Source organism: Ovis aries, chromosome 1 (assembly GCF_016772045.2).
Source record: "Ovis aries strain OAR_USU_Benz2616 breed Rambouillet chromosome 1, ARS-UI_Ramb_v3.0, whole genome shotgun sequence".
NCBI lineage: Eukaryota > Metazoa > Chordata > Mammalia > Artiodactyla > Bovidae > Ovis > Ovis aries.
The window spans coordinates 3,844,774-3,868,826 of NC_056054.1; the positions used below are offsets into that span (position 1 = coordinate 3,844,774).

General features: G+C 46.6%; 1 protein-coding gene across 6 annotated transcripts in view; it reads left to right on the forward strand.

The window, feature by feature from the left end:
- Positions 1 to 24,053, forward strand: part of COL6A3 (collagen type VI alpha 3 chain) — a 93,192-nt gene that overhangs the window by 66,852 nt on the left and 2,287 nt on the right. For all 6 annotated transcript variants that reach the window (XM_027967270.2, XM_042244720.1, XM_042244730.1 and 3 more), the window contains 12 exons: positions 846 to 908; positions 2,140 to 2,172; positions 2,256 to 2,292; positions 2,389 to 2,400; positions 2,504 to 2,997; positions 4,781 to 4,877; positions 5,636 to 6,334; positions 7,544 to 7,646; positions 10,647 to 11,251; positions 12,962 to 13,225; positions 14,282 to 14,380; positions 23,809 to 23,973. In XM_027967270.2, the coding sequence (XP_027823071.2) occupies positions 846 to 908; positions 2,140 to 2,172; positions 2,256 to 2,292; positions 2,389 to 2,400; positions 2,504 to 2,997; positions 4,781 to 4,877; positions 5,636 to 6,334; positions 7,544 to 7,646; positions 10,647 to 11,251; positions 12,962 to 13,225; positions 14,282 to 14,380; positions 23,809 to 23,973 (2,671 nt within the window). The remainder of the gene's footprint in view (positions 1 to 845; positions 909 to 2,139; positions 2,173 to 2,255; positions 2,293 to 2,388; positions 2,401 to 2,503; positions 2,998 to 4,780; positions 4,878 to 5,635; positions 6,335 to 7,543; positions 7,647 to 10,646; positions 11,252 to 12,961; positions 13,226 to 14,281; positions 14,381 to 23,808; positions 23,974 to 24,053) is intronic.

The following is a 24,053-nucleotide window of genomic DNA, read 5'->3' on the forward strand; positions in this document are numbered from 1 at the left end:
CCCTGCAGTGGTGCCAGTGCTGTCTCCCTTTGGTTATGCTCCCCTGCAGGGAGGCCTGGAGGGCCCCCTCCTCTGATGCATCTCAAGGGTCACTAGTCCACGATCCACTCCATGCCTGGCACCAGGGGACTCAGAATGAGTGACGTTGAAAGTCTGTGTGGACACAGTCGGTCATGCCCACTGGATGTTGCAGACAGGATTCCATGAGCTGCACAAAGTGCTCACCAGGGTTCCAGGCTCAGGTCGAGCAAGGCTGAGACCACGTATTCCCTCGCCTCCCCATCATACTAAGACTCCTCTTTCTTAAGCTACTTTCCGTTGTGTGTTTTTCTCCCTAGAGGATATCTACTCATCCTCTAAAATTGCACTGAGTCTTGAATTAGCAATTCATGACCTAGAAACAGGGAAAGGTGTCTCACAGATATTTTTAGGTTAAAATACAGTTAAATTCATCATCACTGAGCATTAATTTGCTCAGTGAGGACGTTCAAACTAAATCACTTACTACTCATGATGGAGTTTGAAAACACTGGCCTGGTTCTCTACATTCGAAGAGTAAGCTCATGATTTGTCAGTTACTGATTTCTTGCACGTCCATCGTGGTCTTATTAAAGGTTCTCAGGCCAGCATCTTCTCCCCTTGACCTGCCAGAGAACAGAGTTTGGGGAGATGCACTCTCTTTTGTTAGGGCCACTTGTCCCTACACTGAAGGTCTCTTGAAATGAGAGATTCCTCTTGGTGATGAGGGACATTGGACAAGATCACATCTACTATACCGTCCAACTGTAGGAACTGAGAATTCTCCACTTTCTGTCACAACTGAGACATGTTTATTCTGCTTCCAGGGAAACTCGGGACCTCCAGGGATAGCTGGACAGAAGGGAGACCCCGGTTACCCAGGGCCATCTGTAAGTACCTACCCATTCCCAGTCAAGCTGCCTGAGGGCTGGGAGCCTTCCACATGGTCCTTGAAGACTTTCCACTATCTCCTTTCCTTATGAAAGCGTTGTCTGCATTTTTGTTGTTTATTTGCTTTTTAACCAGTTCCCTTATTGATATCACAATGAAGAAAAGACTTTTTGAATTTTAGAGTACCAAGACAACGGTAAAGGAAACTTCATGCAAAATTCTGTAATCCAGGGTGTATTGTAAGTTGCCTTTAAAATTTCCTAGTGTAGGTTTTGAGGTTTGTATAGTGGGCAAAGAAAAGTAAACACATCTAAATACCTCTTGATTGCATCTTGAGGAAGGTTAGTAGAGATCTCGGTTTGGAGGAGACTCCCTTTGGGCTATAAAGTCCCCGAGGGATTCATAGTCGGAACCCCACTAGTGACCTGCCACCTGGAACCATGGGGGCACCCTTCTCCAGCCTGTACACATCCTTCATTACAAATGTCTTTGTTTCCTTGCTTGAATTTCTCCCGATACTGTCTCCTGACATTGAAATTGATGAAGTTCAAAGAAGAGTGGGGAAGATACCGCAGGAGGGAAAATAATCCCTGAAAGAACATGTTAAAGGGTTGAACTGGTTGAACCCAGGAGAAGAAGGCAGAGGCAGGGGTCTAACTGAGGGGAGCCTGTAATGGGCGATGGTTAGTCCAGTGGCAGTGGGAGGTATGCAGGCACAGCTGGACGGAAAGATGCTGGCTAGCCCACGAGACGACGGCCTGACCCTCGGCAGCCCCAGGCTGGGATGAGATGTCGAGGGCAGCTCTGGGTGTATCCTGGGGGTGGAATCCAGCCAGAGTGCTCAGACCCGGAGCCTCAAGGTAGCTCTGTTGACTCCCGGGTGTCCCTCCTGCGACAGGGCGTGGGAAGCCTAGGGGCAGATTAGAGGGAAAGGCAGATCTGTTCTGGGGGAAGTGGCTTTTAGACCCGAGCTCGAATGTGTGGTTTACCCTGATTGGTGGTGAGCATCCTGGTTTCCAGGGTGCAGGGCTGTTAGCTTCAACTGGAGACACTTCTGTCTCCCTTTTCCTCCTGGAGCAGTTGAGTCAAATTTAGAGGGAGAGCCTGTGAACAATCAAGGCCAGCCAGGGACCCCCTCACTTCCTCTGGTGTGCGTCCGTGGGCCTGGGCTCTTCCTCTGCAGGATGCTCCACGTGTGCGAGGTCTCAGCCGCCCGTCCTTGTTTTGCAGGGTTACAAAGGCAGCAGAGGCGACTCGATGGACGTAAGTTGCATGCGTGCTGCCCTCGCCCTCGCCCTGTGAGCCTCCTGTCCGCCTTCTTATGTCTTCTCTCCTCCCTTTTGCAGCAATGTGCACTTGTCCAGAGCATCAAAGATAAATGCCGTAAGTACGCTGTTTTCTGCTGTCTGCACCGCGGTTTTATTCTTGCGTGTGAAAGCCCGGTGGATGTGGCTTTCATGCTCCTCTGTTCTTTTCCAGCTTGCTGTTACGGTAAGTTATCTCGGTGACTGGACTTCCTTCTGAGGGAAGCAGAAGTCCCTTTTTCCGGTAAGTAGTGTGTCTGTGAACCCCCACCCCCACCCACTTCCCACAGGGCCCCTGGAGTGCCCCGTCTTCCCGACGGAGCTGGCTTTCGCCTTGGACACCTCCGAGGGGGTCACCCAGGATACGTTCAGCCGGATGAGGGAGGTGGTCCTCAAGATTCTGGACGACCTGACCATCGCTGAGAGCAACTGCCCACGGGGGGCCCGCGTGGCTGTGGTCACCTACAACAACGAGGTCACCACGGAGATCCGCTTTGCCGACTCCAAGAAGAAGTCCATCCTCCTGGACAAGATCAAGAACCTGCAGGTGTCGCTGACCTCCAAGCAGCAGAGCCTGGAAACCGCCATGTCCTTTGTAGCCAGAAACACGTTTAAGCGGGTGCGGAGCGGGTTCCTGATGAGGAAGGTGGCAGTGTTCTTCAGTAATAGGCCCACGAGGGCGTCCCCGCAGCTCCGGGAGGCTGTGCTCAAGCTCTCAGATGCCGGGATAACACCCTTGTTCCTCACGAGCCAGGAGGATCGGCAGCTGATCAACGCCCTACAGGTCTGTGTTCCGGGCCTCTGAGCAGGCACTCGGGCACATCCATGCCCAAATCTGGGACCAGTTTGCACCCTATAGCTTCTCAAAGCATCTAGATGAGGCTGGTATCCAAGCTGGGATTTCTAGAACAGCCTGATGGCTCTGGCACTAGCGCGACTTACTGTGCCTGTGACTTACTCCCACCAGGTCCCTCCTCGAACCTTGGAAGAGATGCTCCCAGGCTGACCCTGGGAGCCCTCCCTCCCTTAGGGACATCAGCGAGCCAGCCCCCAGACTGCATCCCTATTCAGGCGTTTCTCAGCCAGGCTGCCATCTAACAATTAAAAAAGTCATTTAAACAAAGAACAAGGAAGCTTTAGCTTCTGCCTGTGAAGCAGCTAAGTACTTCCTTGTCATTTGCTTAAATAACTTGTGTAATTGTTATAATGATACATACATATATAAAATAATTGATTAATCAGTCAATCAGTCTTTGCCCAATGCCGATCCTGGTTGTGTCCAGGATGGGTGGATGATGGTCAAGAAGGAAAACAGCGGGACCAGGATCTTGGCTTGGTTTTAGTTCAGTCACCTTCTGGCTTCAAGTCACTGAAAGTAACAAGGCCCTCCCCCTTACCTCTCTGTGGCTCAGGGTTCTCAGCTGCAACAGATGCAGAGGGGCGAGCTGGTCTCTAACATCTTCCTTTCCAAACCAAGTAGCTATGGTTTTATCAGTGCCACGTTAGCCAGGGAGAGTTGGGTCACTGGTGCCATCTCTCAGGGTTTGTTCTGCCAAACTTCAGGCCAGTTTGAGCACCAAGTATTGGGCTGGGTCTCTGCCTTGGGTTCATCAGCTGTTTGTTCCTAGCAGGGTCTCATGTGTGTACATCTCCCTTGTGAGGGCCAGGTGGTCCAGAACCTTGCGTGTTCCTTTTTATCTGCTTATTTACTGGCTTCACTGGGTCTTTGCTGCTGCACGTGGGCTCTCTCTAGTTGGAGGAGTTGGGCTTCTCACTGCAGTGGCTGCTTTTGCAAAGCACGGGCTGCAGGTGCACAGGCTCGGTAGTTGTGGCACACAGGTTTCATTGCCCTGAAGCATGTGGGATCTTCCTGGACCAGGGATTGAACCTGAGTCCCCCTGCACTGGCAAGTGGATTCTTAACCATTGGGCCACTAGGGAAGTGCCACCATGTGTGTTTCTCAAAAGGATAGTTTCAGGCAGTCAATTATTCATTCATTCAATTATTCACAAAATAAATCATTACTGATGGTGTGTCAGAAGCTGTGATTGGCAGGACTTTTTAAATCTTCTGGAAGTGATTGCTTGTTTTGTTGTAAAATCCCTTTCTGGACCTTGGCACATGAAAGAGGGATGGAGCCAACATTGGCTAGTTGCTATTATTGTTGCTAGAAATAACAGTTAACATTGAGGTCCCTGCTGTTTGCTGGAGACTATACCAGGCACTTTAGCTTCATTACCTAATTTAATCTTCCAAATAACTTCATGGGAATCTACCATTAATCCCAGATTGCAGCAGAGGAAACTGAATTCCAGAGAAGCTAAATAATTTTGCTTCAGGTCCAGCAGAGAGTGCAGGAGAGGGGTTTGAACTCCAGCTCATCTCGTTGGAAGAAAACCTATGTTTTTCTATTATAATCAGTGCCTTCCTTTCTAACCCTACTTCCTAAGAAAGAGAAGCTATTGGGGGGTTATTTGATTGATGTGACTCTAATGTTTTCTTCAGCTGTATTTATGGTAACATCCAGTATATTCCAGTATATGAACATTTCTTTTTGTTTAAACCAGATCAATAACACAGCGGTGGGACATGCCCTTGTTCTTCCTGCTGGCGGAGACCTCACAGACTTCTTGAAGAATGTCCTGACTTGTCACGTCTGCTTGGGTAAGCTGCTTCTCCAAGAGGAAAGCCTGTCCAGCTGCAATTGTGAAACACACCGTCCACAGGGAGACATTGAGTGAATAATCACCATCTGTATAAAAAGCCTGAGTTAAACGAAGACTCACATGGCCCTGTATTTACCAGTGTAAATGGTGCACATGCGGTTTCCATGCTTGAAGCTGACTCCCCCCAAATAGAGCCTGTCTCTGTTAGGAGAGCATTGGATTCCATAGGTAATAAAGGAGCAAGAGGGCTCTGCTTATGTTTTGACCTTGGAGTCCAGAACTTAATAATCTGGCTTTGTGACTTTCTGGAAAATATTCTTCAAGGAGTGGCAAAGGAGTAAGGTGTTTTTCTTTCCTTTCCCCTTTTTTTTACTCTTTCATTATGCCAAAAGTGTTCATTGCTCAATCATGTCTGACTCTTTGTGAACCCATGGACTATAGCCTGCCAAGCTCCTCTGTCCATGGGATTCTCCAGGCAAGAATACTGGAGTAGGTTTCTATGTCCTCCTCCAGGGGATTTTTCTGACTCAGGGATCGAACCCAAAGCCATATTAAAAAGGATTTTAGCTTGCTGATTAGTTTCCCCTGGTAAGTGTTAGGTGATGAAAAACTGAAATCTGGCCACGATAATGTCAGCAAGGTATACAGTTTATACATTATGTGACAATTTTAATGACCCCAGACCCCCTGCAGACTGACATGCGGTTTCTCACTCTGAGAGTGACAGAATAAACAGGCTGCCACGCTTCTTTCTAGACATCTGCGACATCGACCCATCCTGTGGATTCGGCAGCTGGAGGCCTTCCTTCAGGGACCGGAGGGCAGCAGGCAGCGACGTGGACATCGACATGGCTTTCATCTTAGATAGCTCCGAGTCCACCACCCCATTTCAGTTCAACGAGATGAGGAAGTACATCGAGTACCTGGTCCGACAGCTGGACGTAAGCCCGGACCCCAAGGCCTCCCAGCACTTCGCCCGCGTGGCCGTGGTGCAGCACGCACCCTACGAGGCGGTGGACAACGCCAGCGTGCCGCCCGTGAAGGTGGAGTTCTCCCTGACTGACTATGGCTCCAAGGAGAAGCTGCTGGCCTTCCTCGGCAGCAGGATGACCCAGCTGCAGGGGACCAGGGCCTTGGGCCGCGCCATCGACTACACCATCCAGAACATCTTTGAAAGTGTGCCCAACCCCCGGGACCTGAAGATTGTGGTGCTGATGCTGACGGGCGAGGTGCAGAAGCAGCAGCTGGAGGAGGCCCAGAGAGCCATCCTGCAGGCCAAGTGCAAAGGCTACTTCTTCGTGATCCTGGGCATTGGCAGGAAGGTGAACGTCAAGGAGCTGTACAGCTCTGCCAGCGAGCCCAACGACGTCTTCTTCAAGCTGGTGGACAAGTCGACGGAGCTCAATGAGGAGCCCCTAATGCGCTTCGGGAGGCTGCTGCCGTCCTTCGTCAGCAGTGAGTCCTGCGTGCCCTTGACTCCAGGGGTGGGCCCGTGGGTTTGGGAATGATAGCTGGTGTCCCCACATTGACCTGTCCATTCATTCAACTGGTATCTATTGGCATCTCCCATGTCCCAGACACACTGGTAGGAGCCGGGGTTGCAGTGGACATAGATGGGAATCCTGCCTTTTTTTCACTTGTTTGTTCAACCAGACTTGACCAGGCTTCTCCCAGCCACAGGCTGTGCTCCTGGGGGTTAATGGTCGAGGCGGGCACAGGGGTCAAGTGCACATTTATTAAGCCCGACGCTATGCTGGTACGTCACACTGAAATGTGTCCTGAGGGGGACCAGGGAAGCTTCTAGACGGAGCAGAGTTGATCTGATCTTACCCCCTAACCCCACACTTGGCTGCTTCTGAGCCTTTGCTGTTGGGGCTCTCCCTCCTTGAAATGCTCTCCACCCTGCTTCAGCAGCGAATCCACGTTCATCTTCAAAAATTCCCTCCATGTGCCCCTTCTCACCAGGATGCTCCCCACGCCCAGGGCTTGAGCATCATTGATCTGGATGCTGTACTTCCTGCATTTGTTACACGGCCTCTCGTCATTCATTTCTGGATCTGTGGTCCCCGTAGACCACACGTCCTGGAGGAGCTGTGTCATTCACCACTGCCTTGTCCAGAGTCAGCAAAGAAAAGTCTTACAAACAAGGGAGCTTTATAAAGTATACACTGCCCCCTCCACTGCATAAAATTTTAGGGGAAAAAAAAGGTAAAGCAAAGCTAGGGCGGCAAGTTCACGCAGGGGTCACTATTCCTGTTTTCAGAAGTTTAAAAACAGAAGCCTCGTTAAATAGCATTGAGAAAATGTTGACAGTAATAATCAACATTGTAAATGTTGATTCTCATTTGACGTTCAAGAGCTTGGAGCTCACTTACCTCTGCACTTGATTTCTCCTCTATCCCTGTCTTCCTGCACACAGAGTAAATGTTACCTTTAACCTGATCACCCAAATATTGCCAAATAGAAGATACTGATTTAAGATGTTTTATGGACTGAGGACTATTACACTTCATGTTTCAGATCACTGGATTTAGATCATCTGGAAGAATGAATTAATTCAACAAGTATTTATGGACTACCTACTGTGTGATCCATTTAACTCCTTAGCAGAGTAATTTTAATTTGCATGTGGTTCACATGCACTAAATTTTTTTTTCTCTCTAGGTAAAGATGCTTTCTACCTGTCCCCAGATGTCAGGAAACAATGTGATTGGTTCCAAGCAGACCAACCGGCAAAGAATCTTGTGCAGTTTGGTTACAAACAAATGTAAGTGATTATAAGTGTCTCAGAAGCTAGAGTGCTAGGGGGCACGCACAGGTCCTGTAGCCAACAGATAACTTTATGGGGTGAGGATGTTGAAATCCAGAAAATGGGACTTCCCAAAGGTCACGTGGAGCATTTCAGGAGAAGAATCTGTTGTCTCCATTGGTTTTTGCTGTGTAACAAACTACCTGAAACTTAGTGGCTGACAATAACAACTGTTTAATTTGCAATTCTGTGGGCTGGCGGGTTTTGTTTGGGCTCAGCTGGGCAGTTCTTCTGGCCTCTAAGGGGCTCATTTACATGCTTGTGATCAGCTGCTGGTCGGCTGTGGACTGATGGTCTGGGGTGGTCTGACATGGGTCACTCGTCTCTGCTCTATGTGGCAAGCCTGGATTTGTGCCCAAGGAGACTGGGCAGGGTTCTAAGAGTGAAGATGAAAGTGGGCAAGCCCCCCTGAGGTCCAGGCTGGAGCTGGCACACTTGTTCCCTATGCTCAGCTCCACTGGCCAAAGCCTGTCCAAAGCCAGCCTTGCTAGATTCAAGAGTAGGGAGCTGGACCTGTTGGGGAGACCCGCTGCATCACACTTAAGAGCATGGGTACAGAGAAAGGTGGGCCATTGGGCCATATGTCCCAGATATCTAACCGGTGTGCAAGGATTTCCTATAGAAGGGTTAGACACATGAAGCAAAAAATGGACTCCAGTCTTCTTCTTAAAAGGATTAATGCTGTACTAGCATAGGTGATGGTGGCGACTGAAGGAGGCGACATGCATGATCTCCTGGGAAGAGCCATGAGGGGGCTGAGAGATGGGTAGGGCTGCGGTGCTCACAGTGATGTTGGCCACTTGGCACATGCTCTGTGGTCTTATGCCCAGCACCATTGTTGACGCCAAATCCAGGAGCAGAGAGGAGGGCGGGGTGGCCGTGTGATGGGGGTGCTGCACGAGGGGGACATGGTGACAGGAACCGGGGCCAAGCACTGTGCCAACAATCCATGCCCTCCGGGAGAGGATGGAGTGTCACACTCTGGGGAAAAGGCAGGTTTTGGCTGTTGAGTCCAAATGAGATGCAGATTTGAGTTAGCCTTGCGAAGTGACTTCCTGGCTTCTCCTGGCTGACCCCCAGGTGGCTTCTTCCTACCACCCTTACGTACTTCTCTCTGCACCCGTTAACTCCTTCAGCTCTTGCCTCTGTCCTCAGAGGGAGTGCTTTATGTCAGCCTCAGTTCAGTATAATCGCTCAGTCGTGTCTGACTCTACAACCCCATGGACTGCAGCATGCCAGGCTTCGCTGTCCATCACCAACTCCCAGATCTTGCTCAAATTCATGTCCATTGAGTCGGTGATGCCATCCAACCACCTCATCCTCTGTCGTCCCCGTCTCTTCCTGCCTTCAATCTTTCCCAGCATTGGGGTCTTTTCTAATGAGTCAGCTCTTCACATCAGGTGGCCAAAGTATTGGGAGTTTCAGTTTCAGCATCAGTTCTTCCAGTGAATATTCAAGACTGATCTCCTTAGGATGGACTGGTTGGATCTCCTTGATGTCCAAGGGACTCTCAAGAGTCTTCTCCAACATTACAGTTCAAAAGCATCAGTTCTTCGGTGCTCAGCTTTCTTTGTGATCCAACTCTCAAGTCCATACATGACCACTGGAAAAACCATAGCTTTGACTAGACAGACCTTTGTCAGCAAAGTAATGTCTCTGCTTTTTAACATGCTGACTAGGTTTGTCATAGCTTTTCTTCCAAGGAGAAAGTGTCTGCAGTGATTTTGGAGCCCCCCAAAATAAAGTCTGTCACTGTTTCCATTGTTTCCACATCTATTTGCCATGAAGTGATGGGACCAGATGCCATGATCTTGGTTTTCGGAATGTTGAGTTTTAGGCCCACATTTTCTCTCTCCTCTTTCACTTTCATTAAGAGGCTCTTTAGTTCCTCTTCATTTCCTGCCATAAGGGTAAAAGCGTGGTGAGCCTGGCAGGTTGGAAATCATTCCTAATCCAACAGTGACCCTCCTCTGGTGCTGGTCCACAGGCTCTATCTTCCCAGCCTTTTAATACAATCTATCTAATTTCCCTCGAATATTCCATCACGTCGGCTCAACTTTATCTTTAGGAAAACAGAATAAACAAAGCAACCTAGTGTTTGAAGTTTTATGATAGCATCTTGAACAAAATATACTGTATATTCCATATAGCATGACACTCCTATAAGACAATAATGATTGTCTCGGCATAAGAAACAAACAAAATTGGGTCTGTGCTGTCGTGTCTGCTGGTTATGTTGTTATTCTTTTTAAGGATTCAGAATAAATTAATACATTGTGAGAGAAACAAGCACACACACAGAAATTAGTAAAACCAAAATTGCGCAGTGAATACTGGGACTGAACATATATGTCAACTTCGTATTTTCCAGCTCAACACAGCATCTTGTTGAGTGGATACCTGCTTACAATGAGAGTAGCTGTTAAATGATCTTAGTTTTGGGGGTGTGTTTTTCAGTTGGTCAGTTCTTATAATTAGTTTGTTGTTGTTCAGTTGCTAAGTCATGCCTAACTCTTTCTGACCCTATGGATTGTAACATGCCAGGCTTCTCTGTGCTCCACTATCTCCTGGAATTTAAAGTATTATTTAAATATTATTTTATTTTTTATTATTCACTATTCATAAGTATTATTAAATGACAATATTTATTTTTGTTTCTTTACTCTCTCCCTGGTTTTACTTTATAAATTGAAAATAAGACAACAAGTATATTTATAGTACAATTGAAGTTTCACTTTTAATAATTCTGTTTTTTATATGCTGTTAAATGTCTTTTCTGTGGCACAGATCCTAAAAGGACACATTTAGTATATGTAATACTATATGTAATATATATAAGCTACTGCATGTGTTTTGCTGAGAGAGCAAATTTTACATGGCACATGGAATTATGTCTTTGTTTTAAATGGCAGGACAAAATATGTACAAGTCAAAATAACATTTAATATATTTTAACAGAAATGTTCCAAATAACGTCACTTCAAGTCCTACATCCAAACTGGTGACCACAACAAAGCCGGTAATCACCACCACCAAACCAGTAACAGTGGTGAACCTGCCAGCCTCAAAGCCAGCTGCCATGAGACCTGCGGGTGAGAGACCCACGGCTGGGAGATCCGAGGCCTCCAAGACTGAGGCCACCAAGGCTGAGGCCACCAAACCTGTGGCCACCAAACCTGTGGCCAGCAAGACAGAGGTCACCAAGACTGACAGTGCCAAGCCAGTGGCCACCAAGACTGAGGCCACCAAAACTGAAGCTGCCAAACCTGTGGTCACCAAGGCTGAGGCTGCAAAACTCACAGCCACCAAGACTGAAGCCACCAAGACCGAGGCTGCAAAGCTCATGGCCACCAAGACTGAGGCCACCAAACCTGTGGCTGCCAGGCCCGAGGCTGCAAAGGCAGACACAGCCAGACCTGCAGCGGCCGCGAAGCCTGCAGCAGCCAAACCTGCCCCTGCCAGACCCCCTGCTGCTGCCAGATCCACGGCCACGAGGTCCGAGGCCCCCAGGCCCCAGGCAGCCAGAATGGCTGCCAGCAGGCCCGCCACTGCTAAGCCCGTGGGTAAGAAAGCCGCCAGCTTGCGCTGTTCCCATTTATTGCATATAGGGCTTGTCCCCGGAGCCTGTTACAAAGCAAAGCAGACACAGTCCTTGATCTGGGATCTGACATCTAGATGCAGTATCTTGAAAGGTGCTGATCTGAGCATGGAATTACCAGAACATCGCTTATTTTCTGTATTCAAAAGCAATCTTTCTCTCCCTCGCCGCACACCCTGCGAGGCTGATGAGTTCCATGCAAAGAGCAAGTGAAATAAATCCCCCTGCCTTTGCTGCCTGTTCTCCCATGCTCCCCACCCCAACCCCAAGCCTGCACCAGGTGAGCTCGGTAGTGACCCATTCTCTCCGGGGTTTAGCATGTGGCCAGCCCCCGCCCCAGCTGGAGATGTGGTTGTCTTAGGCTAAAGGGAGAAGTTCTAAGCCAATGTAGAGTTTTAGACCCCGCTGAGGGACTGAGAGAAGGATAAAGCCTGTTGTCAGCTCTTAGGCAGTGAAAAAGATGTCTCTAGGCTTTAGTTCTGGAGCTAGACCTCCCTCTCTCAGACTATGACCCCCAAAGTTCTGGATGGAGCTTTGCAGTTACAAGCTTTGTCCCCACTGTGAAGCTCATACCCACAGAAAGGAAGCCCAGGCTTTGTGCTGTGGTTACCTTGGGGCATTTTGTTTAGCAAAGAGGAAAGTTAGAGCCAGACCATCCGTCTGTCCCTGCAGGCTGGACTGCGTGCTGGTACTGCCCTGGGGAAGAGTACATTCCAGGCTGGACTGGATTACCCGGGGCAGGTGGGCTTCATGGGACTCAGACTGTGTTGTTTTATTTTTCCCTCAAAGAAGACACTTAGAAGTTCCTTTGGAGTCACAAACTGAGTTGAAAAGTGAAGGCAGGATGTATGTGCTCCTGAAAAAGTGGACATTGTCTTCATTTTATGAACAGAGAGAGAGCAGGGATTCCTTCCAAGAATTTCAGGTCATGCCCTGAAGTTCCATGATGTGTATTTAATAGACTGTTAATGATGGGGCTTATTCTGTCTTGAAGATTTCAGATTGAGCACGCTGGACTGTGCATTTTCAAAGTATCTTCTTAATTAGATTTTCAACAGAAAAAAAAAAAAAAGGTAGTGTTATACCTGGTGGATGAATGATGAGATTTTTGAATACTGTGAATTTCACATTTCGCATATGCTGGTAGTTACAGCATCAGTCTTTCTCAGGAGCTTAAATGAGAAATTATTCCTCTGCCTCCCCTAAGCTTCAGATCAGCTGTCTACTGGCACATGTCTTTCAGGTTTCAGATTTCATCTCTGGCCTATGTGTTACAGTCCTTTAGGGTTTTACTTTTTATCAATTAATTTTTTAAAGATTTTTTTATGAAGATCATTTTAAAAATTGTGTATCTGTTTGATTTTGTCTGTGCTGGGTCTGCCTTGATGCCAGGGCTATTCTCTAGGTGCAATGAGCAGGGCCCTCCTTGGGTTATGGGTCACAGTTCTTAGTGCCGCAGCTTCTGTTGAGCAGAGCATGGGCTCTAGGTGCACGGCCTCCAGAAACTGTGACACACCAGTTTAGCAGCCCCTTGGTGAGTGGGATCTTCCTGGACCAGGGCTCGAACCTGTGTCCCTTGCACTGACAGGCAGATTCTTATCCACTGCACTACCAGGGAAAGCCCCCAGGGTAGCATATTGTACCTCATGCTCCCTACACTCTCTCTATTCCGCAGTGAAGGCACCTCGCGAGGTCCACGTGTCCGAGGTCACAGAGAACAGTGCCAGGCTGCACTGGGAGAGGCCCGAGCCGCCCAGCCCTTACTTGTACAACCTCACCGTCACCTCGGCCCACGATCAGGCTGTGGTCCTGAGGCAGAACCTCACTGGCACGGACCGCGTCATCGGGGGCCTGGTCCCCGGGCAGACTTACCACGTCACGGTGACCTGCTCCCTGAGGTCTCAGGTCAGAGCCGTCTACCAAGGCAGCTTCAGCACGAGTAAGTACTCGGTCGCCTGAAGGACAGTCGGTACCCCTCTCTGCACAAGACATCAAACGGGGCGGTCAGGGGAACGATCCCCACGCACTGGACCTTGTCCTGAAAAACAGCAACAAGGTTACAGTGAGATCCTGCACTTCCTGCTTGTACCGAACTCGATAAATTAACAAAAGAGACACCGGGGTTCCTTGTGAACTATTACCCGGCCTCTGGGGTCCTGGGCTACTTGATGGAGGAGCCCTGACCCACGGGGCCCGAGTGTAGCCACTTCCCAGGGAGGAGGAAATATGCCCGCGGAACCTGGCTGGGTCTCAGCCACCCGCCGTGCCTGAGCGTCAGAGGCATGTTTTCGTGTTCAGTGAACGGAAAACACCCCAGTCGCGCTCCGTAGGGAGTAACCAGAGAGCCCTTGGAGCTGCACCGTCCCAGCACTGCGGGACGTCCACAGCCCTGCAGAAAGGGCACCGGCGTGCCCCTCCCCTGGGCCCAGGGTGTCCTGCTCTGCCCTCTGCCGTGTGGGCCCCGTGGTGCCCGTGCTGCCCCGGGGTTTGCCCTTGCGTGCTTTCCCGGTCTCTGTTCAGGACAATGCCCCACCCCCAAGTTCTCCTGGACACCCCTCCCTTAGCCCCGGCTCTTCTCCACCCCTGCCGCACCTGGGACGTGGAGGGGGAGGCTCCCACTCTTTTCCCCTGGGCCAGTGTCATTCACATCAAGGAACTATGAATGAGGATGGGCAGTTCCCATCTGTTACCATGCAACGCAGAAAGATATGAGTCCAAAGACCATTCAGCCCCAGGGCTCTGTTTCCTAGGATGGAAACAGCAGAAGTTACGTGGAAACTGTGAGGACCTGTCCCAAGTTCAGAGGCTCTCTGTTTGCTTGATGAGATGAATCAGACGTGCAGACACCGGATAGGAGTCATGTGTGTAGAGACTTCTTGGGGCTCTGTGTCTCAGTGGCCCATGCTTACATAAGACATGATCCAGAAAAGCAAGCCTGCCTCAGTCTCTTACTTTTCCAAATTACTTACTAGGGGTGAATCTTTTTCTTTTTCAGAGAAAATTCAGCTTCCACCTCCGCAAGCAGAGCGGTCAGCTTCTAGTGCAACCGTCAACCTAGTGGTGAGCACAGACCGGTTGGCTGGGAGTAAAGCAGGTGAGCCGTTGAAAACCTTAGGTGCATTGCAGCGCTAAGAAAGCATTCTTGGGGCTATGCTGGTGGGTTCAGTGGTTAAGACTCCGTCTTTCCACGGCAGGGGGCATGAGTTGGATTCCTGGTTGGGAAGCTAAGATCCCACGTGCTGTGTGGTGAGGCCAAACATTGAAAACAAAAGCGGAGCTAAAAGCAGAACTCCACGGCCCATTCATACTTAAAAGGAGAAAGTCCAGTAAATCATACTATTTTTTTAAAAAAGAGAATTCTTCCGAACAGTTTAATCTGCTGGGGTTCTAATTCTCAGACCAGGAGTGACTTGTATGGAGAATGTTCCAAAGTGGCTCTGTGTGGTCCATCCTGGTCTTAACTTCCATATTCCAAGTTCCAAATGGTGACTTACCTTGCCTGTCCCGAGGTTCTTAGAAAAAGCTGACCAAGGGCGGCTTTGGGGAACTGTAGCCAGGAACTCATGAGTCCCTTAGTCATTTCCCCAGTGCCTCATCTTGGGACTTGAGTTTATTTGTGATCTGTGATGCAGCACAGCATAGGGTTTCATCTGCACAGTGATTTAATTTAATAAGAAACTACTCAGAAGAACACGAGACAGCTCAGTTTGGAATCCATGAAATTCGCGGGTTTGGAAGTGACCCACGGGGTCGCTGCTCTGGTCCCAGTTCCCTCTGCATATACCCTGGCTTAATCGAGCCTACCCTTCTCTTGGGCCTGAGCCAAGCATGTGCATGCTCTATGTGAAATCTGTGACAAGTTAGACGTGTTTCTGGAAGTGACAGCTGTTTCTTGTTTTTCTTCCTGGGCAGTGGAACTCTGGGTGACCCATAACCTCTCCAGGGGAACGTGAGCTGTGATTGTTCATCTGTGGGAAACGGTTATTGAAATGGCCAATATGCTTTGCTTAAGAGTATTCTGCCAAAGATATTGGTATTAATTCCACAGTCAAATTCCATGGGATTTAGATACCTTATTGGTTTATAGACCCCAAAGCAAAGGGTTTCCACTAATTATGGGGACAGTTTGTTAGTTTTGAAATTAATATGTTGGCTCCAGAGGATGAGCTAGTTAGATAGCATCACTGACTCAATGGACATGAATCTGAGCAAACTCTGGGAGATGGTGAAGGACAGGGAAGCCTGGTGTGCTGCAGTCAATGGAGTCACAAAGAGTTGGACAGGATTTAGCCACTGAACAACAACAACCTATTGGCCTCAGTCAGGAGGAGGAAGGTGTATTTCTTTATAGAGTTTGTTTCTCTTATGGATTAGGGTGAAAGGCATTTCTTGGGTGCTAAGCCGCTTTTGTAGATCCTAGCTGTAAAAGCAGCTGTGCTTTCCCACTTTGTCCTGTATCATCAGAAGCAGCAGCATGCTCATTTTTTGAGCTGTGAGGATTCCCCATTTTACTCTTTCCATTGCAAGTTTTAAAATGATCCTTGTTTCTCCACCTCACCCTTCTTGTAGAGTCTGTATCCTAGCTCACCTGCGTTTAAGTGAAGCTGGGTGGTTTCCTCCTCCACACCTCCATCTCTTTGGGCCTGCTTGGAAATATAGGACTTGGTTCTTTTAGTTGTTTCTGGAGGAGTCTTGTCTTTTACTATGATAGTATTTTATTCCATTGAATACGGGACTTTCCCCCGTCCGTGTATACATGTGTATATATCTACATCTGTATTTTCACATTTATCTATCATCTCTTAATTCAGCCATAACCCATAATGACTTTGGACATAAGGAGTTATTAGAGAGAAGATAATGAAGTCAATACAGGAATTATGAAACTCTTACATACATAGATGTTTAATAAGGGTCAACAAACCAACTACTTATAAAGCTGCAAAATGTTTCAAAATAGTTTATATTTGGAAACAAGATTAGGAATTGGTCTGTGATAGAGGTTGTTATTCAGCTGTCCGACTCTCTGCAACCCCATGAACAGAAGCACGCCAGGCCCCTCTGTCTCCACTGTCCCCCAGAGTTTGCGCAAACCTGTCCATCGAGTCGGTGATGCCAGCCAACTATCTCATCTTCTGTCGCCCCTTCTCCTGCCCCCAGTCTTTCCCAGCATCAGAGAGCCAGGTGTTTTTCAGGCTCCTCTGGGCTTTCCAAGTTCTTTCCTGATATAAATGTATGGGAATAATTCAGAAATTCATGTTACATTGGGTGATTCAGTTTCAACTTCTTAAGAATTGTGTGAAAAAACTTTATAAAAACTTTCAATGTTATGACGTTTAACTTAGACTGAAAAAATGGAAGTAAGGATGTGGCTTGAGAGGCAGAAGGAAACTGAAGTCTCAGTGCCTCTGTTTCTTTTTGTTCTTTCTCTTTTGAGATATATTATTGAAGTCTATGTATTCGGAGCTACTGAAGTAGAGTTGAATTACAGTTTACAATGTTGTATTAGTTTCTGATGCACAGCAAAATGACTCTGATATACATATATATTCTTTTCCATATGGGTTGTTATATGGTACTGAATATAGTTCCCTGTGCTGAACAGAAGGGTCTTACTTGTCTGCTTTATGAGTAGTGGTTTGGATCTGCTAGCCTCACACTGCTTGTCTACCTCTCCTCCCTTGCCTGCTTTCCCCTGTGATGCCCCTCGGGTTCGTAGGCTTCTTTCTTATGTCTGTCTGTGAGGCTGTTTCTGTTTGGTAAGTTCCTTTGTGTCGTATTTTAGCTTCCACGTGTGATGATATCGCACGGTGTTTCTATTTCTCTGGCTTCATTCCCTCAGGAAGACCATCCCTGGGCCCATCCCTGCTGCTCAGTGGCCTTCTGTCGTTCTTTTTTTGTGGCTGAGTCGCATTACGTTGTGCGCACACACCACATCTTTATCCGTTTCTCTGCTGATGGACACTTAGGTTGCTTCCATGTCCTGGCTTTCGTAAATAGTGCTGCTGTGAACGTTGAGGTGCATGTATCTTTTCAAATTAGAGTTTTTTCAATCCCTTTGATTTTGGCTTATCATCAAGTGACCATGGATCCGCTTTTGTCTCTGCTCTGGGGGTTCTCTGCAGCCCCTAGCGCACCCAACATGGCGCTTGAGTTCAGAGAAGCCGTAAGGGATCCGCTAGGATCTCACCAAAGATAGGGGTCAGGACTGGTGACATTCTGACTTCAGAGTCCCTGAGATCTGCGCACATTGTTGCCACTCGTTGGTAACTTCACCCCTCATAGAGTGCGGGGAAGGTGAAACTTCTAGCAAATGTGATGCTTCGGTGAGAGAAAATAATTGGGAATAAATTGCACAGTGAGATTTGGGGTTGTGTTTGGTCTTATGTGTGGTCCAGAAGGGATAAGAATATATAAACAGTGTTGAGTTAATACAAACAACACAGTCTTTAAACAGGCATCTTGCTGGGCTGTCTTGTCTTTTAAGACTGAGTCACAGATTCAGGAGTAGGAAGGTATTCTCAATCCACACCTTCAATGCTTAGGTCTCATCTCTTCACGTGATGGAGAGAAAAGAGATGTTAAAACCGGGGCTTGTGTGTCTTTCAAGGTGACGACTGGTAGTTAGATGTGTATGAACCCAAAACCTTTCTCCTTCCTTCTGACCTGTACAGAACCCTCAGCCCCAGGACCTGAATGCTGTTTCACGTGTGTGTGTGTGTGTGTGTGTGTGCGTGCGAACATGTATGTCTATTTTCCTCCAGTGATTCAAGTCAGTCTGAAAGTTTAAATTACTTGCTCTTCTTAACAAGCTTCTGCACAACTGATCTCTAGCCCACAAGTAACAAAACAGTGCTGTGCCTGGAGAAGTCACTTGGTAAACATTTGCATGTGAACATATGGAGTTACACGCACACACATATACACATACCCCATCTTGAAAGCTCTTCTTGAATTGAATTAATTGGGTATTTGCTTTAGAATGTATAAATTTAAAATGCATAAACAGATCAGGAGATGGAAGCTTGCTTTCCTCCCTCCCAGTGCCTCCCTTCACTCTCTCCCATACAATTAAGGCATTTTAGAAATTTTCCCAGGGTGTAAAACATTTTAACAATATTCATGTTTTGGTAGAAAGGAAAAAGGAGTAACAACAAATCATTTATGAGAAACTTTACAAGTGCAGTAACTGTATCTTCCTCCCTAGTTGTATGTATATTTCACATCTAAATGTCAGTTGCCACAATATGCATTCTTTCTGCAAACCTGTATTTTCAAGACGGTTCAGGCAAGTATCATTTTTAAAGCTAGCATTTTTATGTGAACATGAATACGGTTTGATTCTTTTTGTTGTTTTTGCAGCACCAGTTCACTAGAAACGTGGTTTGTGCTTGCAGAGATGTGGCCCTTTCTTGTATAGTAAATGCTAGACACTTTTTTATGTGTGTGTGCCTTTTTTACCTCGTGAATAAAAGATTTACTAGGTTTTGATTCTGTCTTTGGGAAATGAATTTTGTCATAGTTAGCCACTCTGGGTTTGGGGAACATGGTGACCAGTGTTTGAATCTGTGCAGGAATCTGTGGGCCCAAATCCTGTGAAATGAACAAGTCTCGGATCCACGGCATCCAGTGAGGGGGAGGAAGGCTGGACAGTACTAATACCTGAGTTTTCGTTGGCATTTGTTACTGTTCACCGCTTTGGAAATTCACATTTAATAGACACTTCTTTACCAGAAGTGTGACCCAGGCCCCGAACGTGAGGACACCCTCACGAAAGGATTCTTTGTCTCCCCTGATGAGGCCTGGCCCTGTTTTGCATGGAGTGTGAGCTGTAGCATCAGTGTGAGGTGGAATGTGAGTAAGGCACCGGTTTGAGACGAAGGTTGACTACAGCAGCAGACCGATAGCATCATTACTAACGTCGAGGAGTCCAGGCTTGGCAGTACTACACAGTTCCGTTCTATTGCATTTTATTTAAGACGCATTTATTCATTCATTTCGGCTGTGCTGGGTCTCCGTTGCTGTGTGTGGGCTTTCTCTAGTTGCGGCACGTGGGGGTCTGTTCTTCCTTGCGGCGTGTGGGCTGCTCATTGCAGTGGCTTCTTGTTGCAGAGCACAGGCTTTGGGTGTGTGGCCTCCAGGAGTCGGGATGCACAGGTTTAGTTGCCCCATAGTATGTGCAGCTTTCACCGACTGGGGATTGAACCCAGGGCCTCTTGATTGGCAGGCAGATTCTTAACCACTGGACCACCAGGGAAGCCCCATGATTCCATTTTAAATGGTTGATACTTTTTTTTTTTTTCCTCAACAAAATATAACAAGCCCTGCGAAAAGAAAAAAAATCCCTGCCCACTTTTTGCTTTTCTCAGCATCTAAAAGAAACACACCCACTTTTCTGGGATGCATTTGCTGCCTGAAAATAGCATTTAGTAGCAATTAAATGAATCTTTCAGTGATTATCACAGTCTTAAAAAAAGCACAGACTATGCTAAGCATTTTTTGTAGCGCGCTTTGTTCCTGCTGGTTTTGAGGACACTGTCATTTGTATTAGGTTTCTGTTAACCGTCTCTCTCCTCTTTCTCTTATTTTTGGCTGCAGAAGCCTTGGAGAGATATTTTATATGCAAATGATTAGTAAAGCAAAGACACTGAGGGTTTCAAACAGCAAAAAAAAAAAAAACCTCAGAAAATTTGCTTTTTTAGTATTATAGAATGAATCCTAAATTATTGACCTGCCTATGTATGAAGAGATGTTTCAGTGCCAAAGGGAGTCAAATAACTAACAAAATCGGTAGCATTCATTTTAGTTACTCTAGAAATTAGCAGTCTGTAGAAATGACCATGTTTTGTCTGAGCAGGCATTGCTGGGTCCGTTACACAGCTGAGAAGGAAATAAGTTCACCGATGTTTTGCTTACTTTATTGATTCTAAGATGCACAAATTTTCCCACTGTAGTACTTCCAAAATGGAAATGTGACTTGAAGTTGATGACATGTTGTGTCTTACTGGCAGCATTTCCTCTTACTTAGTGGAATATAAAATAATAACGCATCATAAAATTAAGGTATCTTAGATTTGATGAAATCCAGTATTTGTATGTTCCACCATGAATACATAGCATTGGCTGCCATAAAATGATGTGATGTGGAAAATATATGACTTTATGTTAATAATTTAAAGAACTAACTTAACCCCACAAGTTCAGGTACATTAAATAGCTACAAACACTTCTTCTTCTTGGTTGAAGAGACATAACCATCTTCAAGGCAGCGTGTTTATTGCTGCATGAGAAGGTAGCTAAGTCAGCTACCATGTTTGAATTATGAGGGGTCCCAAGGGCATTTGGCTTTTTTTTTTTTTTTTTTACTGTGAACCATAAATGTCTTATGAAATGAAACTTTATTGGTCAGGACCTGAAACTACATTTAACATACAGCTACAACAACATTTAAAATAAAGTAAAAAATGCAGAAAATATTTCCTTGGTAATTCTGAGTCAGTACTCAAAATATAGACATGGGAAAGTTTTATTCATTCCCGCCAATTGTATCTGCTTCAGAGGTTTGGAAGTGCTTTACATCATGTCAACAATGTCTGGTCCGAAGGCAATTAAACCTTCCTGTTTTGAAGCCATTAAACTAATAAGGAACACAATTGCACATATTTATATCTGCACTGTAAACACTTTCCACTCCTCTTAGCCCCCACAATTTTGCTTAAGAAAGTACTTAAATACTGATAAATTCCTGGCTTGGAAAATGTCAAAGATGAGGCCTTTAAAAATGCTGCTTTTAGACACTATAGAAATCTCAACTGATAAAAGACAAGAATTTCCAATTCAACGTGTTTTCAGTTTTCAGTTCAGTTCAGTTCAGTCACTCAGTCGTGTCCAACTCTTTGCAACCCCATGAGATACCTTTTTCTAGTAATAAAACAATAGATACTCATTGTGAAGAATTCAGAACATACAGGAAAATGTTAGAACATAATCCTCCCATTCTGATGCTTGAGAGCCTACCGTATGGCTCAGAACCTACTATGGGACTCCACTCAGTGCTCTGTGGTGACCTAAATGGGAAGGGAATTAAAAAAAGAGGAGATACATGTAATCTGTGGCTTCCGTGGTGGCTCAGATGATAAAAGATCCACCTGCAATGCTGGAGACACGGGTTCACTCCCTGGGTTGGGAAGATCCCCTGGAGAAGGGGAAGGCTACCCACTCCAGTATGCTGGCCTGGAGAATCCCATGGACTGTATGTTCTATGGGGTCTCAAAGAGTCGGACACAGCTGAGTGACTTTCACTTTCATTCTTTTCAGGGTTTGATCTCTGGGTGGGGAAGATCCCCTAGAGAAGGAAAGGGCTACCCACTCCAGTATACTTGCCCAGAAATCCCGTGGACAGAGCACCCTGGGAGGCAACATGTCCATGGGGTTGCAAAAGAGTCAGACGCAACAACTGTGTATACTATAGTGGACTCACTTTGCTGTGCAGTAGAAACTGAGGCAACATTGCAAAGCAGCTGCACTCCAGGACAATTTAATTTAAAAAATGGAGAATCCCAAGATTTTGGGTTTGGATACTACTGAGGCCCATGTTAATTCATTTCTCTTGGTTCTTCAGTGTCTGTGTGTCCAGAGTGGCCTGATATTTCATTAGTGAACCTTACAGATCTTGGCAGTGACTCCTGTTGGAATAAAGGATGTAGAATGCTGTGGTTTAGTGCTGGAGAGCGAAGGTGAAGAGCAAAGGACACTGGAAAAGCCAGTGGCTCAGGGAACAGTGTCCTACTGCAGGGCTGCCTGCCGGCTGGGCATCCTCAGATCTGGGAAGACTTTTGTCTGCTTTAGAAGACCACAGTGGAGTAGGACCCAAAGAGCTAAGCAGGGTTGGCCAGGATGAGAATGCACTTTGAATAAACAATGTGGAACCAACCTGGGCCCCTGGGGGATGCTGTAGGGAAGAAAGAGGAGGGGATGAGGTGACCCTTTGCCCAGGTTCCCACACTAATGGGGACCCATTGCTAAGCAAGGGATGTGTGTGTGTGGCTGAATGGTCTTACTTTGCTCAGTCCCCTCTTTCCTTAAAACCAGGCCTTCTCCCCCAGTGCTGGCACTTATAAGAGGAGGAACATTGGTTTTGTGAGTTATCATCACTTTATCCTGGCCTCCTCAGGTCTTCAAAAAGCTCTGGGTAGCATTGCTAGCCTTCTGGGCCTCTGAAAAGTCTGCAATTCAGAGATGCTGTAATTGTGGGGCCACCTTCCTCCTGCAGGGGTGACAGCCTCCCCAGAGTCACCAGACAGTGTCTTAGACCAATTCTGAGCTTCAATCCTGTGCCCGTAAGCCGGGTCCCTTTTGGCTGACCCAAGATTTGGTTTTCTACCTGAAGACCCAGGTCTTTCCTTTAACTTCTTGGTATCAACCAGCATTTGCAGAAGCTCACCACCCCTGCCACCCCTGCAGCTGGGGAGAAGGCCCCCGGAGATGTGAGCCTGGGGTGTGTGTGTGTGTGTGTGTGTGTGTGTGTGTGTGTGTGTGTGGAGTGTGGAGCAGTGATTCACACATGTTAGTTACATAAACAAGTAGCGCTGTCCACTCCAGGGGCTTTGTTTTACATTTTTCAAATTTTCAGATAACAGTTGATATTAATATTAATGCGTCTTTCTCCCAGCCCGATCTAGAGTTAGCCAAAAAAACTCTGTAAACAGAAGTTTTACTGTGTGTGAACTGTAGACTTTTCTCTCCAGGCATGGTGGAAAATGTAGCTTTCACTCTGCAGCTGGGCTGTATCAGAAGTATGCATTTAAAATGCATTCAAAACATAAAAGACTTCCTTAACTGGCAAAAGAATGCTTCTCTGTCTTCAAAATAGCTTTACTAGGTGACATTTTCACTGTCGTGAGTTTTACATCAGTGTTAGCACTTCTTTTGGCTTGTTAACTTTGGCTGGCCACAGAGTTAGTAGCTACATACACACGCTTATATGCATGTACGCACAGACTCATAAAGGATTTTCTTTTCCCACTTTGACTTTTGTTTTTCATCAACTTGGCTTGTAGTGAAATGGAGAGTCTTGTTTTTGAACAGTGTTCTGACAGAATATAATTGCTATTTTGCCAAGGAGTAGAAAACTCCAAGGTTTTAAAATTTAGGTTGCTTCTCTGGGGGTTGAGCATTGAAAGAACCATAGACTAACTGACTCAGTGATTGGAAAGGGGAAAACAAATTCATTTCATCTGAAATCATCTGATAATAGTTGCCAACATTTGAGATTCCAAGTGCAGTCTGTGAAGCCCTTTTATTGATAGGATTGTATTTATTGCTCTCGAAGCTGTAGGTGATTATTATGTCCCCCTGACAGTAAAGAGACTGAAGCTCTGTGGGGTAAAGGAATTTTTCCTTCTGGAAACGCTTCAGCCTTCTTTCTCTGACAGCGCTGGGATTAGACCTTCAGTTCCTCGCGCGAGGAGCAGAGTCACTTATACATCCACATTAATCCTCTTTCCCCATCTGTTCCTCAAGATATATGTAAGTTGCCAAAGGACGGCGGAACTTGCAGAGAGTTTGTATTAAAGTGGTACTATGATTCCGTAACTGAAAACTGCGCCAGATTCTGGTATGGAGGCTGCGGTGGAAACGAAAACAGATTTAATTCGCAGGATGAATGTGAAAAGGTTTGCCCTCCTGGTAAGTGATTCTGATCTTGTATTTGTGGTTTTTGTAGATAAAGGATCCAGGCCAAGCATTCATCTTTTAAAGATGTTTAA